We start from the raw sequence: 14,005 nt of genomic DNA on the forward strand, positions 1-14,005 counted from the left end.
TTTCAAAGTCACTATCTGATAGAGTTTTAACATATGTGAAGTGCTTTTTCAGGTGACTGCTGGGAGCAGCGGGGAACACAGCTCTCCCTGTGTTCATAAGGCTTGAAAAGAATGGCGATGGCAGTGGGGGGGATTATAGAGATGGGTGCTTTGAGAGAATCAAGTGCCACACTGTTTAGCGAAGCGCAACAAATAACAAGGAGTAAACAGTAAGATTTTGTGGGGGGTGGGGGTGGGGGTTAAGAAACAGGGTTATGTGGGGAGTCTAAACATTAGAGGCATTTAATACTGGATGTTAGCGCATCAGTGTCAGTCTGGGTCAGTGGTTGTGGAACAGGATGTGGAGGTAATGGCTCACTAAATGGGATTTGTTTTATCAGAGGCAGTGGTGAGAGAGAGGGTCATACTGCTGTAAGGTCTCTCTCTAATCCCAGGGAGCCCAGAGGTTAATTTAGTGGGGCAGGAACTGCCTTCCCCTCTTGTTCACCTTCTTTATGGCTTAATCTCTTTCTTTGCTTTCTCCCCTCTTTTTCTTCTTTCTAGTTGTTCCCTTGCCAACTTCTATTACCATTTTGCGAAACAAGAGATAAATGTTCCACCAGTCCTACGAAAATCCTCCTTACCTGTATATTCATATATAAACACCTTTCTTGTTCAACTTACAAGGGTTGTAGCGTTTTTCACTTCTCCAATTGCATTTGTAGTCAGAGGGAAACTGTAGCTTCTGAAAATGCACTCCCACTCCCACAGCAGGATGTCTTTGTAGCTCTGAAACGGTGTATGTGCCTGCTGAGTGTCTGTGTGTGTTTGTTGTGGGATTGGATAAGTGAGACCAGGCTTGCTGCCAGAGGGAGGGAGGGAGGTGAACGAGAAGGAAGAAAGAGAAACAGAGGCAGAGGGATGTTGCTTTTTGGACTTTGTTGTCTTCCCTGTAGATGTTGCTCTGCACGCACGCTGATGCGCATACACGCACTTTGCTAAGATCAAAGTTAAGATCTCTAGAAGCACGGCTGTTGTCTACCATTACCACATCCTCATCGATCATAAGGATGACATCTCTTGTTTACAATTAGAGACAAAAACAGTGAGGCTTTTTTGTTACCCCTGTCTGCCTGCTTCATCCATTTTACCAAATATCCTCCTTGGAGATTTGTTGAGCTGTCTATTTTTACAGGGAGGTGGTATGTGTGAGAAAATGTACAAAAGTGCCTGAGGTAGGAAGCAAGAGTGAGGAGGCTGCTTCACCACAAGCAGGCCTATTATTTCCCTGTTCTGTCTTCTCGTAAGATGGGCTCCATGAGCAGTGACAACCGTAACGGTCACAGGTCCTCACAAACAATGACTAAGATTCTCTCTGTATCGCTCTGCAGGCTGACGCAGGGCCTCATGGGGCCAGCAGGGAACGTCTGGGCGCAGAAGGAGCCCTCTCCCAGGAAAAGGGTGGCCCCTCAGTCCCTGCACACCTCCTGGGAAACCCCTATGCCTTTGGTCTCACTCCAGGAGCTGTCATGCAGGAGTCACGGTTTCAACCTCTTAAGTGAGTCGATCCCTGCTTTAACATTTTCTATGGATTTGCAAAGTGTACATGTTCATTCAAGGCTGTATTAAAAATACAGCAGCAACACACATGCCTTGTTGACATGGGTGCTGGGAAGCAATTTAAATTTGTATAGTTTCTTGGTAAAAATATAATGAATTTCCACAACACAGAACACATACAAATTGAAGTCACAATATTTTTTTTCTTGTTTTGTGCTTGTACTCCCTCTGTTACCTTCAGCCTGCCCAGACAGTTGCCTAACGCAGTGCCACCTGGTCCTGTACCAGAGGAGTATCTCCGGGGTTTTCGGCCTTATGCTACAGCCGAGGATGCCCTCCGGATGCCCTCTTTGCCCTTGGGCCTAGACCCTGCCACTGCAGCTGCCTACTACTCCCACAGCTACCTGCCCCACCCTTCAACCTTCACTTCATACAGGTAGGCCTCTGCATTTGTTGACTTGGCATCCATTTCCTCTGAGAGTGAACTGTGCAAAACCAGCACATACAACTGAAGCAGATATTTGTTCTGCTCGTTCTGCTCAGCAGTAAATGCAGTAGTGTATAAATGACCAGATTTCAAGCTCTCAGAGTTAAAATTATGTTTTTTTTGTTAGTTTTTTTTTTTATGTGTGTATTTATTTAACTAGAAGTAAGATTTTTATGAAGCGTGAAGAAGTTAAAGAGAGATGCAAAAAAGACAGGGCAACACAAATTAAAATGAAGTTCCAGATAAAAGACTAGCACAACAGAAGGAAGGAAGTCTGCAAACAGAAGCGAGATAAGATTGTCTGTTAAAAAGTACATTCTACTACTGAGCACTGGGGGCACTGGGAGTCTTTGCAAAAGATCAGATCAGTGTTAAATGATAGCTATATGAGTGCAGGCTGTATTTTCTGACAGGCTGTTGCTAAGAACCCTCTTAGAAAATATCTGGCTCAGCTGTATCAGAAAATGCTTAACAGGCTGATTAAAAATAGATATACATGACTGCTCCAAAGGCTGTAGTAATATTATTTGCATACTTTAGAAGTGTTCTAATGAAAGTTAAAAAAAAAATAATAAAATAAAATAAAAACAGCATTCTTATGTTTCTGTTTTGAAGCTGTGTAAGGCCAACCAATTAAGAGCACAACCCATTTTCCATGTCTATACCCAAGCTAGGCTATGAGAGGAGGAGAGCAACAGCTTGGTTTTAAATTTTTTACTTCATGTCTAGAGCATCTGTGGGTTTGTGAGAAATTATTAAAGAATCCTGTTTATATATCTGGAAAAGGGTCTTGTTCTGAAATTTTTATTGATTGATTTTTTTCGGCATCCTTTTCAAAAGCAACAGCACGATTATTAACAACAACAAAAACAGTCAGAAATATAGTGTGGAATATTTGTTAAATTAATAGAATTTTTCATGGACACTGTGTATGATCATGTGCACTCTGCGTGTATGTTGAAAAGAGCCAGGCTTGCTTTGGGCTGTCTCACAGGCTGTGTGCTCCTGGTCTGTCAACCAAGCAAGATCACAGGACTGCAGCACCCATCACACACTGTGCTGTAATGGATTTAATGAGGGCTTGAGCAGCGGATGCCACACACATACACAAACACACAGCATCAACATACATCGCACTGTCTTCCTGGATGCTGTGTTGTGATTGAGGTTATCTGACAGACACTGTTACTTCCTTGGAAGATGGAAAAGCCTGTGATGTTCCTTCTTTGGAAGATGGAGGCACACAGGTTAATGAAAGTGAACACTGCACTATCACACAGGGAGACTGACTGACTCCCTCTTTTCCTCTCTTCTCTCTCTCTCTCTCTCTCTCACTTTTTATCTCTCAGGATGGATGACCCGTTCTGCCTCTCTGCTTTGAGGTCACCTTTCTACCCACTGCCAACAGGGGGAGCTTTACCTCCTATCCACCCCTCTGCTGTTCACATGCATCTACCAGGCATCCGCTACCCTGGAGATTTCACGCACCCCTCATTGTCGGCATTGCAGTCTGACAGGTAAAGCCTGCTTAATTGATGAGTGCTGTATACAGTCACATTTATTTATATGAGGCATATCAAAGTGGTGTGCTGTGGTCATGAGTTGTCTTCACTCACGTCATCTTTCCTCTTTTGTTTCTCTCTCCTCTCTGTTTTTTAGGCTTCAGCTAGAGGATGAGCTGCGGCAACGAGAGAGGGAACGCGAACGAGAACGCGAGCGTGAAAAAGAGAGGGAACGAGAGGCTGAGAGAGAGAAGGAACGGGAGAGAGAACGAGAAAGGGAGAGGGAACGGGAAGAGGCGGAGAGGGAGAGGCAACGAGAAAGGGAAAGGGAGAGGGAGCGCGAGAGAGAACGGGAGAAGGAGAGAGAAAGAGAGAAGGAACTCGAGAGGCAGAAGGAGAGGGCACTGAGGGAAAAAGAGCTGCAGGCATCCAAGGCCATGGAGAACCACTATCTGGCTGAGCTCCATGCCATGAGAGGACAGGAGGACCGAACCAAGCCTGAAAGACTAACCCCTAATCGGGCTGGTATGTGTCCATGCATCCTACCTAGCCTCTATTAGCTACAGTCTTTTTACCTTTAAAGTGGATATCTCTCTGATATTTCTGACTCTTCAAAGCTGTTTTATAGACCAAATAAATACACAAAATTAATTTTTGAAGTAATTGTTTCATGAATGGAATTATCTGTTATAACATAAATGTTAAATTCTTTTATACCAATCTTTCTCTACAGACAAAACCAAAGAGCCCGCTCTTCCAGCTCCCAAACCAGTCCCACCAGGAATCCATCCATCTATAGTCCAATCACATCATGGTCTAATCTCAGGCCACAGCATCTACATGGGGCCTGGCACTGCAGGAACAGGGCTTGCAGCCTCAATGATTGCTCAGAGGAAAGACGAGGAGGAGAGGTGGATGGCACGGCAACGCAAGCTGCGACAGGAGAAAGAAGATCGTCAGTGCCAGGTGTCTGAATTCCGCCAGCAGGTTCTGGAGCAGCACCTGGACTTGGGTCGGCCAGGTGACACTCCAGATCACAGGACGGAGTCGCACAGGTGAGACTGCACGCTTAACTTGTTTCAGTCCAGCCAATTTGCGCAAAAATGTCATACAACATAGCATGTAGTTGCAGTATTTATTTTCTCCTGTTATCTGATAGAGACGAGCAGCTTTTGGGGCAATGTGCTCACTATTTCTGGGGTTTTTTGGCTGGCTCTGCTAGTCTGATAGGGACAGTTGTGCCTGTGGTTTTGAAGTCTTGGAGGCTGGCAGGCTTTAGAAGTTTGTTTTCAGGCAGGACTGTAAAAGAGTAAGAAGCTTCACATCTACTCTATATCTGTCCAAGCTCCCTTCCATGCCTGACATGTAGAAAAATAATAGGCACTGTTTAGGCATTGTTGTAGGTTATGAAGAGGGATCCTGATGACTGCTGTTTCATGAGTTGAAATGGGTAGGGGGTTCAAATAGCCAGCAAGTGGAACTGCTAAGATACACAAGGGCTAATACTTTTTAATCCTCTCACTCTTGCATAGCATAAGCCCCAGACCTTATTTGTTACTGTGCCTCTGTGTGTGTTATTGTGTTTGATTCAGAAGTGAGGTTGTGGTTCATGCTGGTAGGACTGGAAAGATACACACGTCTGCTATCGGTAACTTACCTACAGTATAATCGCAGAATCACAGCTGACAGGCTGCAGATTGCAGATAAGACACATTTACTCAGTGACACACACACAAACACACAGAAAAGAAAACACAAACAGGAGGCATAGATAATTTGAGTGGTCATGCAGTGCCTGCTCCTGCCAGGTTTGATTTGGAATGAAGTTTGAGACAGTGTCCATCAGTTGTCTGCCATTACCATTTCTTTTCCCCCCACTGTATCATTCTTTCCTTTACAACCTTGCTCTCCCTTTCAGGCTATTTTCTTCTACTCTCATCATTTAACGTGAGCCCTATTCTAATAATTCATTGTTCTTCTTAAGCTCTCTCTGTCAGTTCTTCTCTTCTCCAGAAGCCTGTTAGGAGAACATTGCTCCGGCCTCTTCCTCAGTATACTGCTCTCTTCCTGTGTGTGCATGCCTCACTACAAGGGCCTACCAGATCAAAAACAGCTCTCTATATCTGGAGGACAGTGTGTGTGCCTTGGCCACATTCTCACTCTGCTCTGGGCTACTCTGTCTGGGCTTGATAACACTGCTTTGCACAGACACGCAGATCCACAGACATACTGACATGGATGAAAGGAAGTAGGCAGGGCATATGGGCAAATGTTGTGCGTCCCTGCATAGCATGCATGATTCAGAAACACTATTTCTCAATTTTAGAAGAGATATGGGTGTTACCCTGCATGTATAACAGATTAATAATTGCTGTTCCGTTGTATCTCTGCAGACCAATACCTAATCATCATGAACCAGGAAACAGGGAACTCAACCCTCTCTTAGGTGCCCCTCCACCTCTCATCTCCCCCAAACCTCCACAACCACCGCGTGAACATCACCCTCCGCCTCCTACCACCCTGTGGAACCCTGCATCTCTTATAGACACAGCCTCAGAGTCGAGACGTAACCATGAGCCCTCAGGGATGGGACACTATGAGCTCAGTCGGCTGCCCCCAGGACCCTCCAGATATGAAGACGGGGCCCGAAGAAGAGACGGTGGTGCAATGGAGAAATATCCTCCTTTGAGAGGTCCCCCAGGTCTGCCTGAGCCCAGCACATACCTTGCTGATTTAGAGAAATCCGCCCATTCATTTTTGAGCCAGCAGAGGGCTTCCATGTCTCTCTCCAGCCAATATGAACTGGAGGGAAGCCTGAAAACCAATGCTGGAATAAAGAGCCTCCAGGGTCACCCAGGGTATAGTAGACATGGACAAGCAGTGGTTTCTGGGTCAACAATGGGACTGGGACAGGTAGCCTCATTGGGCATGGTCCCAGACGCGAAGCTGATCTATGACGAGTTTCTTCAGCAGCATCGGAGGCCTGTCAGCAAGCTGGACCTGGAGGAGAAGAGGAGAAAGGAGGCCAGGGAGAAAGGTACTTACCCACATACTATGATGAGATGTATAACTTGCTTGGAAAATCAAAGATCAGTTCTTTTTTTTTTATAGATATAGAACTGACATCCTTATTAGAGAATTTAAAGAGGTGAGTGTCAGGGGTGACCTCTGTGTTTGCTGCAGGGTACTATTATGAGCTGGATGACTCATACGATGAGAGTGATGAAGAAGAGGTGAGAGCCCACCTCAGGAGAGTAGCAGAGCAGCCTCCACTGAAACTGGATGACTCTACAGAGGTAAAAAGATTTTCCAACACATGTGCTTTCTGTACCTTTGCATGATTGAAGAACACACAAGCGCTCATGATGAAACATCACAGTAAGATGATTGTTTTTCTCATCTCTGTACAGAAACTGGACTTTCTGGGAGTGTTTGGCCTGACCACAATGGGCCGACGGGATGAGCTGGTGCAGCAGAAGAGAAGGAAAAGAAGGAGGATGCTCAGAGAGCACAGTCCCTCCCCACCTGCCTCACAATTAAAACGCACTCCTCCACCTCAGCTCAGCACACGTTTTACCCCTGAGGAGATGGACCGAGCGCCAGAGTTGGAGGATAAGAAGCGATTCCTCACCATGTTTAGACTGTCCCATGTGACTGTACAGCAGAGAAAAGGTAAGGCAATTTTTAGTGAGAAAGAGATTAGAGCATTCTACACTTTTGATTTGCTTACTCATTTTTGCTTTAACCCTCCAGGTGTGTGTGTGTGTGTATATATATATATATATATATATATATATATATATATATATATATATATATATATATATATATATATATATATATATATATATATGTATGTATATATATATATATATATATATATGTATGTATATATATATATGTATGTATGTATGTATGTATGTATATGTGTGTGTGTATGTGTGTATGTATGTGTGTATGTATGTATATATGTGTGTGTGTATGTATGTATATATGTGTATGTGTATATGTATATATATGTATATGTCTGTTCTGCGGTTATTTTAAATGTGCATCTTTTAGTTTTGCTTTTTTGTGGTTGGTGGAAGAGCTAACCTTCCCTATCAGTGCATGAGTGGCTTCCTCATTGCAAAAGGAAAGATCTCCTGTATGAAAGAGGCCATGCTTGTTGCCTTCAATGAGAAAATTTCATAAATTGGAGATACAGACTACTTTTCCCTGACACTGACAAATGTTTGAATATTATATCAAGGAATAACAGGGCACACATCTGTATGCTTTGGCAATCTAGCTAGTAACTCGTACAGCACAGAACTGCCCCAGTGCCTTTAATGCACCATACCAAACACCTCCATCAATTATTCATATCTTTTCTCTTTGACATCTCATTTCAGCAGTGTGAAGAAGAAGACTGATTGCATGCTCATTTAGCTAATAGAGAGCACTAGTCATTTTCAGTTCATCCTACATCTCATTAATGCTTTACTTCCATTACCGTCTCTCGAGGTAGCTTGCTGACTTAAGCCTCAAAGGAAATAAGGGGTTGAAATGATCTTGTCAGTGCCACATACCTATATTTAATGCATCGTATTGAACATATTTTTAACATAACATATATATTATATTTAACAATGCATTCCAAAAATTGACTTATGTCAGGGTTCTCTTTACACGGCCAAAATGTGCCTAAATTTCAAAAATAGACACCCATGCACTGACTGAATTGGGAGGGGCGGCAGTAGGCTTACAATGATCTTAGTCTAATACTCTTCATTTATTCTTCATTTACTGTTTCCTAATCACAGATGCCATGCCTCCCACACTGTCAGGCCACCTCCTTTTACGCACACACACATCACACTTGGCAAAATGAGTGCTACTGAGTGAAATTGGAAATAAGACTAGGACTGATGCAAAATGTGTTTTTGTTTTTTTTTCCTGTTTTAGATAATGAAAGGGTAGTGGAGCTGCTACAGGCAATTAAAGAAAAGACTGTGACCTTGGATACCATCAGACATGCTCCACATCCACTGTGTAAAAGTCCTCCAACCCAGATCTCTAGTAAGTTACATGCTAATGAACATAAACATGTTAAAGTGGTGCTAATCTGTGTAATGCAAATGAAGAGGGGTTATAATTGGGGCCGTGAATGTGAAGATGTAAAGTAACAACAGTTTCTCATTGCATTGTAATATTGTGGATCTTGACCTCATCAGCACTAACATATGTTTAAATGATTGCAGATCCTGCATTCTCCCAGCCTCCCTCTGAACCAGAGGAGCACCACAGTGTCAGACCACGCAGCCCCTCCTCGCATTGCCCAACATCCCCCAATGGGCATCCAAAACCCCTTGGGGACACATTAAGACCAAAGGCACCCCCTTCTCCAGCTGTCTACCCAGACAAGGCCCGGGGGCCCAGTGAGGGACCGATCTCAAAGAGGAGCTCCAGCCTGCTTAACAGCTTGAGGCCCCCACTCCCCCTGCAGGCTAAAGAAGGTCATCACAGCATCAATGGACGCACACAACCACGGGACTTCGCCCCAGAGGAATTTGCCCAGCAGTTCCATGAATCTGTGCTACAGTCCACTCTGCAGAAACATAAAGGTAAACAGCTCAAAATAAGGTCTAATAGGAATCTTTGGAAAGGTGAATAAATGGAGAGCAGGCCAACACAATTTTTGGAGAGACTATCAAATATGAAGAAATGATGGAAAATACCCCTATGTGTAAAATATGAAATTGATGAAATGTGACATCGCTTTCTTCTCCTCAACATTTATCCATTAGGTGGAGCCGCAGGGGTGTCAGAGTCATCCCACCTCCAGGAGTCCTCTGTTCACTACAACATTCCCGAGCTTCAGGGCCCTCCTGGCCGACCACCACAGCCACATTCACAGTCCCACTCAACTCCACAGTCATTTCCACATCCACTTTTGCACTCTCACCCTCAGCCCAACGGGCAGCACCTCTCGATGCCTCAGCACAGGGAGGCATCGGGGATGAGGGAGGACATGTCTGGTCCAGAGGACTCTGAAGAGGAAGACGAGGAGGAGGAAGAAGAGGCTTCAGTTTTCAAGTGGCAGGGGATTGAATCTATATTTGAAGCTTATCAGGAATATGTGGAAGGTAAGTAGCTGAGGTGCCTGTGCCTGTGTATTACATGGATTGATATTAGATCACTTTACATACATAAACAGCTTTAACAGTCCCTCTGTTATTATCATTGTATAATTTTACGAGTGATTAGGGGTTTTCTTTATTCTTTGGAATATATACTGAGATTACTGATTGTGCACAAATACATAATATTTTGCATGTGTCATTGATTTATCCCCTAAATCAGAATTACTTGGTTTAGATCCAACTATACATTTTTTCCATCATTGAGCGTGATCTACAAATATGCAAATTGGGCCCGCATTCACCTTTTAGCTCTTTGCCTGCAGCGAGGCCCTACTTTCCTATTCACTTCTGTGAACCCCACTCAACTACGCATTCTCCTGCTAGCTGTAAAGAGACACAGTGCTAATATTCAGTGAAGAAAAAGAAAAACACAGTGCTTAAACTTGTAAATCTGAATGCCTGGAACACAGAGAGCACTTTGTTCCAGCAGGTCATGAAAAAAAGTCACAAAAAGCTTAAAAACACCCACAACACATTGGGTAATCAATCGCATATATCAAAAATAAAACACTGAAAGTAAGGTAACTAACTGTAGTCAACATCTGTAGTTTCTATAAATAAATTATGTCATATAAATACATTTCTGGATGAAAAACTACAGTAGAAATAAAGAATATTAAAGCCAACCACACATTTCTGGTTTATTGCCACTGCATATGCTTGGGAAAAGTAAATAAAACAGGTGATAATAATGAAATTATGATTTATGAAGTTTGAAAGAGTTGTCACATTATTTCTGTAATGTTCTTTGTTTCCGTGTCACTTCCTTATGAGTATAATGTATATCCTATTTTAAGTTGTTGTAGCATTCTGTTACCACTAGAGGGTAGTAGTCATTGTTCATTTTACACAATTCAATTTGTATTTAGTATTTGTACAAGAAAATTAGTGAAAAATGGTTGAGTTGATCTCTAATTACTCCCAGTCTTACATTCACAGCCTGCCACTAGTGTATTTTAAGACCTTTAACAATGAAGGCAGGAGCCTGAAGGCATTTGCAGCAGGTTATCCTGCATCTATTTAGATGGTCCAAATTCTGCTAATCCTTTTTTTCTTCATTTTCTCTTATTCCATTTTCTGATCCAGAGCAAACTTTGGAGCGACAAGTACTGCAGAGCCAGTGTCGAAGACTAGAAGCTCAGAACTACAACCTTAGTCTAACTGCTGAGCAGCTGTCTCATACCATGGGGGTAAGACAAGCATACGGAGCCACTTAAGCTGAGGCCAGGAAGTCAAAATATTTACTACATAACTGCAAGTGACTTAGCAGCGGCGCTCTGCTAAGAAATTATGAGCATGTATAATAGGAGTGGGTGCACAACTTTATTTATTTTCGTAGATCAGTGGTTTCATAAATAGCAGAGCAAAGTAAAAACTTATACTTTACACTATTGGCCTCTTCTGATTAATCACTGGAATCCAGACAGCTTTTCTTTATTACACTCATATTATTGCTTTTCTGTTTTTCACTTATCTTTGTAAATATTGTTATATATAGCACAGGTTTGCCTTCTCATGAAGATCACTGTGAATTAAAAAAAAAAATATATATATATATATATATATATATATTCTTATATATTTTTAATGTCCTTGGTTACCTAGGAGCTGATGTCCCAAAGACAGAAGCTGGCAGTGGAAAGAGAGAAGCTACAAGCAGAAATGGAACACTTCAGGAAGTGTTTGACGCTGCCACAGACACACTGGCCAAGAGCCGGCCATTATAAAGGTTACCCTCCGAGGTGACCATGACGCTGATTTTGATAGCCCTTGGGCCCCAGCCTCCTCCCCTTTCAGACTGACACCCAGAGTTTATTTTTAATGGCCTGGTCCTCATAGCTCCATGGAGGATAATACGGCTGGCTAGATACGATGAATGAATGAATGGAGTGAATGGATGGATAGATAGATAGGTGAATGCAGAGGAGACCGGACCATTCAGTGAAGTACAGGCAGTCTTTGGATTATGGGTCAACAGGGACTGCACCACAAGCCACTAATGTGTGCCAATGTAGCCAACTCCAAGATCAGTGAGTGTATGGGGCAGAAAAACCTGAAGATCAAGATGACACCTGCTTTTCATTCTTCAGTCCCTGCTGCGCTATTGTTCAGTCCCTGCATCCCTCACCGCCACAGCTACAGCTACACAGACAATCCTGCCAATGAGGGAGCAGCTACCCCCAGAGGGGGGTGTTGTTACAAGACTTGAAAGCTCCAAATCTCCAAAAGAAGACCTTTGGTCATTTGGGACTGATTTCTTTTCTTTTTTTTTTTCCTTTTATTTTGTGGCCACATGAGCTTTTGAACTGGAAATGCACTTAATAAAAGCTGAAGAACTACCTGGTGGTACTGTGTTACAACAAAGAACTGTTCAAATTAGGGAAGAACTTAGAAAATGCACATTTTTGGAAAGAATTAAGTAAATGTTTTATTTCGAAATAGAAAATTTCAAAATAAGAATTTTAAAAGGTGCTTAAGCCTTGTATTGTATATAATATGAAGACTTAAAAAGAATTTTGTATGTTTTTATTACTTTAATCATTGTTCTTTTAAAAGAAAAAGCCTGCCATTTTATATGTTTATGCTTTTTGGGTTGAAAAAAAAGAAAGCCTTGCTTTTAGTGTTTGTACTGCTGCTGGCTAGAACAGCTTGTTTTGAGACATTTAGCAGAGTGAGAGGAAGCAGGATGCACTCCTCTTATTCTGTCCCAGCACTGCGCAGCTGAGACCCCAGCCACAGCCACCTTATCTGGCCTCTGAGCTCAGCAAAGCTTACTTAGAGGTCCTGAGATATGGCTCATGCCCTCCACTCCCCCTTCATTCACAGCAGTGTGTCTCTGTTTTAATGCCCATTTCATCAGCTCCTCCCAGTCAGCTTTACTGTTGCTGGCATAAAGTACTCATGCAGAAACCAGATCCACAGCCACTTTTTTTTAAAACTTGATTTTCTTGATTATTGTAAGACATTTTCTTACACAGCCAGCAGATAAATCTTGCTTTATCCTGTTTTTGGACCTTCACTTTCCTTTGTATGACACATAGCATTGAACTCAAACACACGATATGACGGTTTGCGGTATGCCTTACAAGATCAAGCCCCTGTCAGCAGCCATGAGACGAAATGGTGCCAAAATAATGATAAAACTATAGCATAGTAAATTATTAGTTGCAGTTGGGTAGCCAAACATACAAACCAGAATGGCCATCTTATACTGCTGAATATGTTTGACATAACATCATCTACTCTTTGCATTTCTCTATTTTTAGGACGCTCTCCACCCCCACAAAGTTGCCAAGATGTCCTAGAAACCAGGCAGGACGCTTAACTGAGCAGCTCCTGGTACATTTAAAATCAGAAAGGTTTGCTTTACCTTGGATATCTGTTTACAACCTCCATCTGCCCCCCATCTTCCTAATGAGATTTGGCTCGTATTACAGTGACTTTCTACCCTGTAATTCATCTTGTCTCCACCTTATGGTTCTATGTGCACTTGGAGACCTCAGACACAGTGAAATGAGGTGTCTAGGTCATCGTTTGACATGTTAAGGTGTGGTGGTGGGATGTTTGATGTGAGTGGGTTAAGGATTTCAGTATTTGCAAATAAAAACTTTAAAAATGTACCAATATTTAATTTATTTTTTAAAAAAAAGTACTGAAGCACAACTTACCCCCTTACATACACTTTATTACAAGTGCCTCAAGAATTTGGGAGCATGTGAATGAGTTTCCGTCTACAGGACAGACATTACATGACATAACATCAGTGATCAGGGACTTTGCATATTACATCCAAGTGTCTACTGTATGTCATACCTTTCAAATATGTACAAGTCACAAACAGATACCAAGTTTCTTTCATCCAAATGAGTCACAAGACAATTTTTGTTTTTATATAAATGAGACGTACGCCAGTTTAGAGGAATACAGAGTGTAGTCAGATTTTTTTTTTTTTTTTACAAAGAAGAAAGCCAACAGCGTAACCTATCTGTAAGTGAAGGAGCATGCATGCTGAGGTAAGCTGCCATTGAGCTGGGGAGGAAGGTGCAGTGTGGTAAGCCTCTCTTGCTCAGCCTCCCCGTGTCTCCAACCCACGCACGCTCATGCAATAGCCCCATTACTCAGTGGAGGATGTCTAGATGCTGTGAAATCCTGTTTTTAAAATGTACTTGTTTGAATTCATTGTAATGTAATATATTCTTTGTTGAATGTAGTAATTAGGTATTTATGAATATATGGCTGTGATTTCAGACAAAAAAGAAAATAAAATATTTCAAAAATGTTAAATATCAACC

The 14,005-nt window shown here is 42.4% G+C and overlaps 1 protein-coding gene across 5 annotated transcripts in view; it reads left to right on the forward strand.

The window, feature by feature from the left end:
- The window catches only part of gse1b (Gse1 coiled-coil protein b), a 164,944-nt gene extending 150,941 nt beyond the window's left edge, over window positions 1-14,003 (forward strand). For all 5 annotated transcript variants that reach the window (XM_084932396.1, XM_084932428.1, XM_084932405.1 and 2 more), the window contains 13 exons: window positions 1,371-1,537; window positions 1,781-1,975; window positions 3,376-3,543; window positions 3,686-4,053; window positions 4,262-4,583; window positions 5,922-6,565; window positions 6,712-6,824; window positions 6,939-7,200; window positions 8,476-8,589; window positions 8,772-9,134; window positions 9,318-9,656; window positions 10,800-10,903; window positions 11,319-14,003. In XM_084932396.1, the coding sequence (XP_084788522.1) occupies window positions 1,371-1,537; window positions 1,781-1,975; window positions 3,376-3,543; window positions 3,686-4,053; window positions 4,262-4,583; window positions 5,922-6,565; window positions 6,712-6,824; window positions 6,939-7,200; window positions 8,476-8,589; window positions 8,772-9,134; window positions 9,318-9,656; window positions 10,800-10,903; window positions 11,319-11,459 (3,300 nt within the window). In that variant the 3' untranslated portion in view covers window positions 11,460-14,003. The remainder of the gene's footprint in view (window positions 1-1,370; window positions 1,538-1,780; window positions 1,976-3,375; window positions 3,544-3,685; window positions 4,054-4,261; window positions 4,584-5,921; window positions 6,566-6,711; window positions 6,825-6,938; window positions 7,201-8,475; window positions 8,590-8,771; window positions 9,135-9,317; window positions 9,657-10,799; window positions 10,904-11,318) is intronic.
- The last annotated feature ends 2 nt before the right edge of the window (window positions 14,004-14,005 follow it).

Source organism: Perissodus microlepis, chromosome 1, assembly GCF_051167445.1.
Source record: "Perissodus microlepis isolate ML-2025 ecotype Zambia chromosome 1, ASM5116744v1, whole genome shotgun sequence".
Classification (NCBI taxonomy): Eukaryota; Metazoa; Chordata; class Actinopteri; order Cichliformes; family Cichlidae; genus Perissodus; species Perissodus microlepis.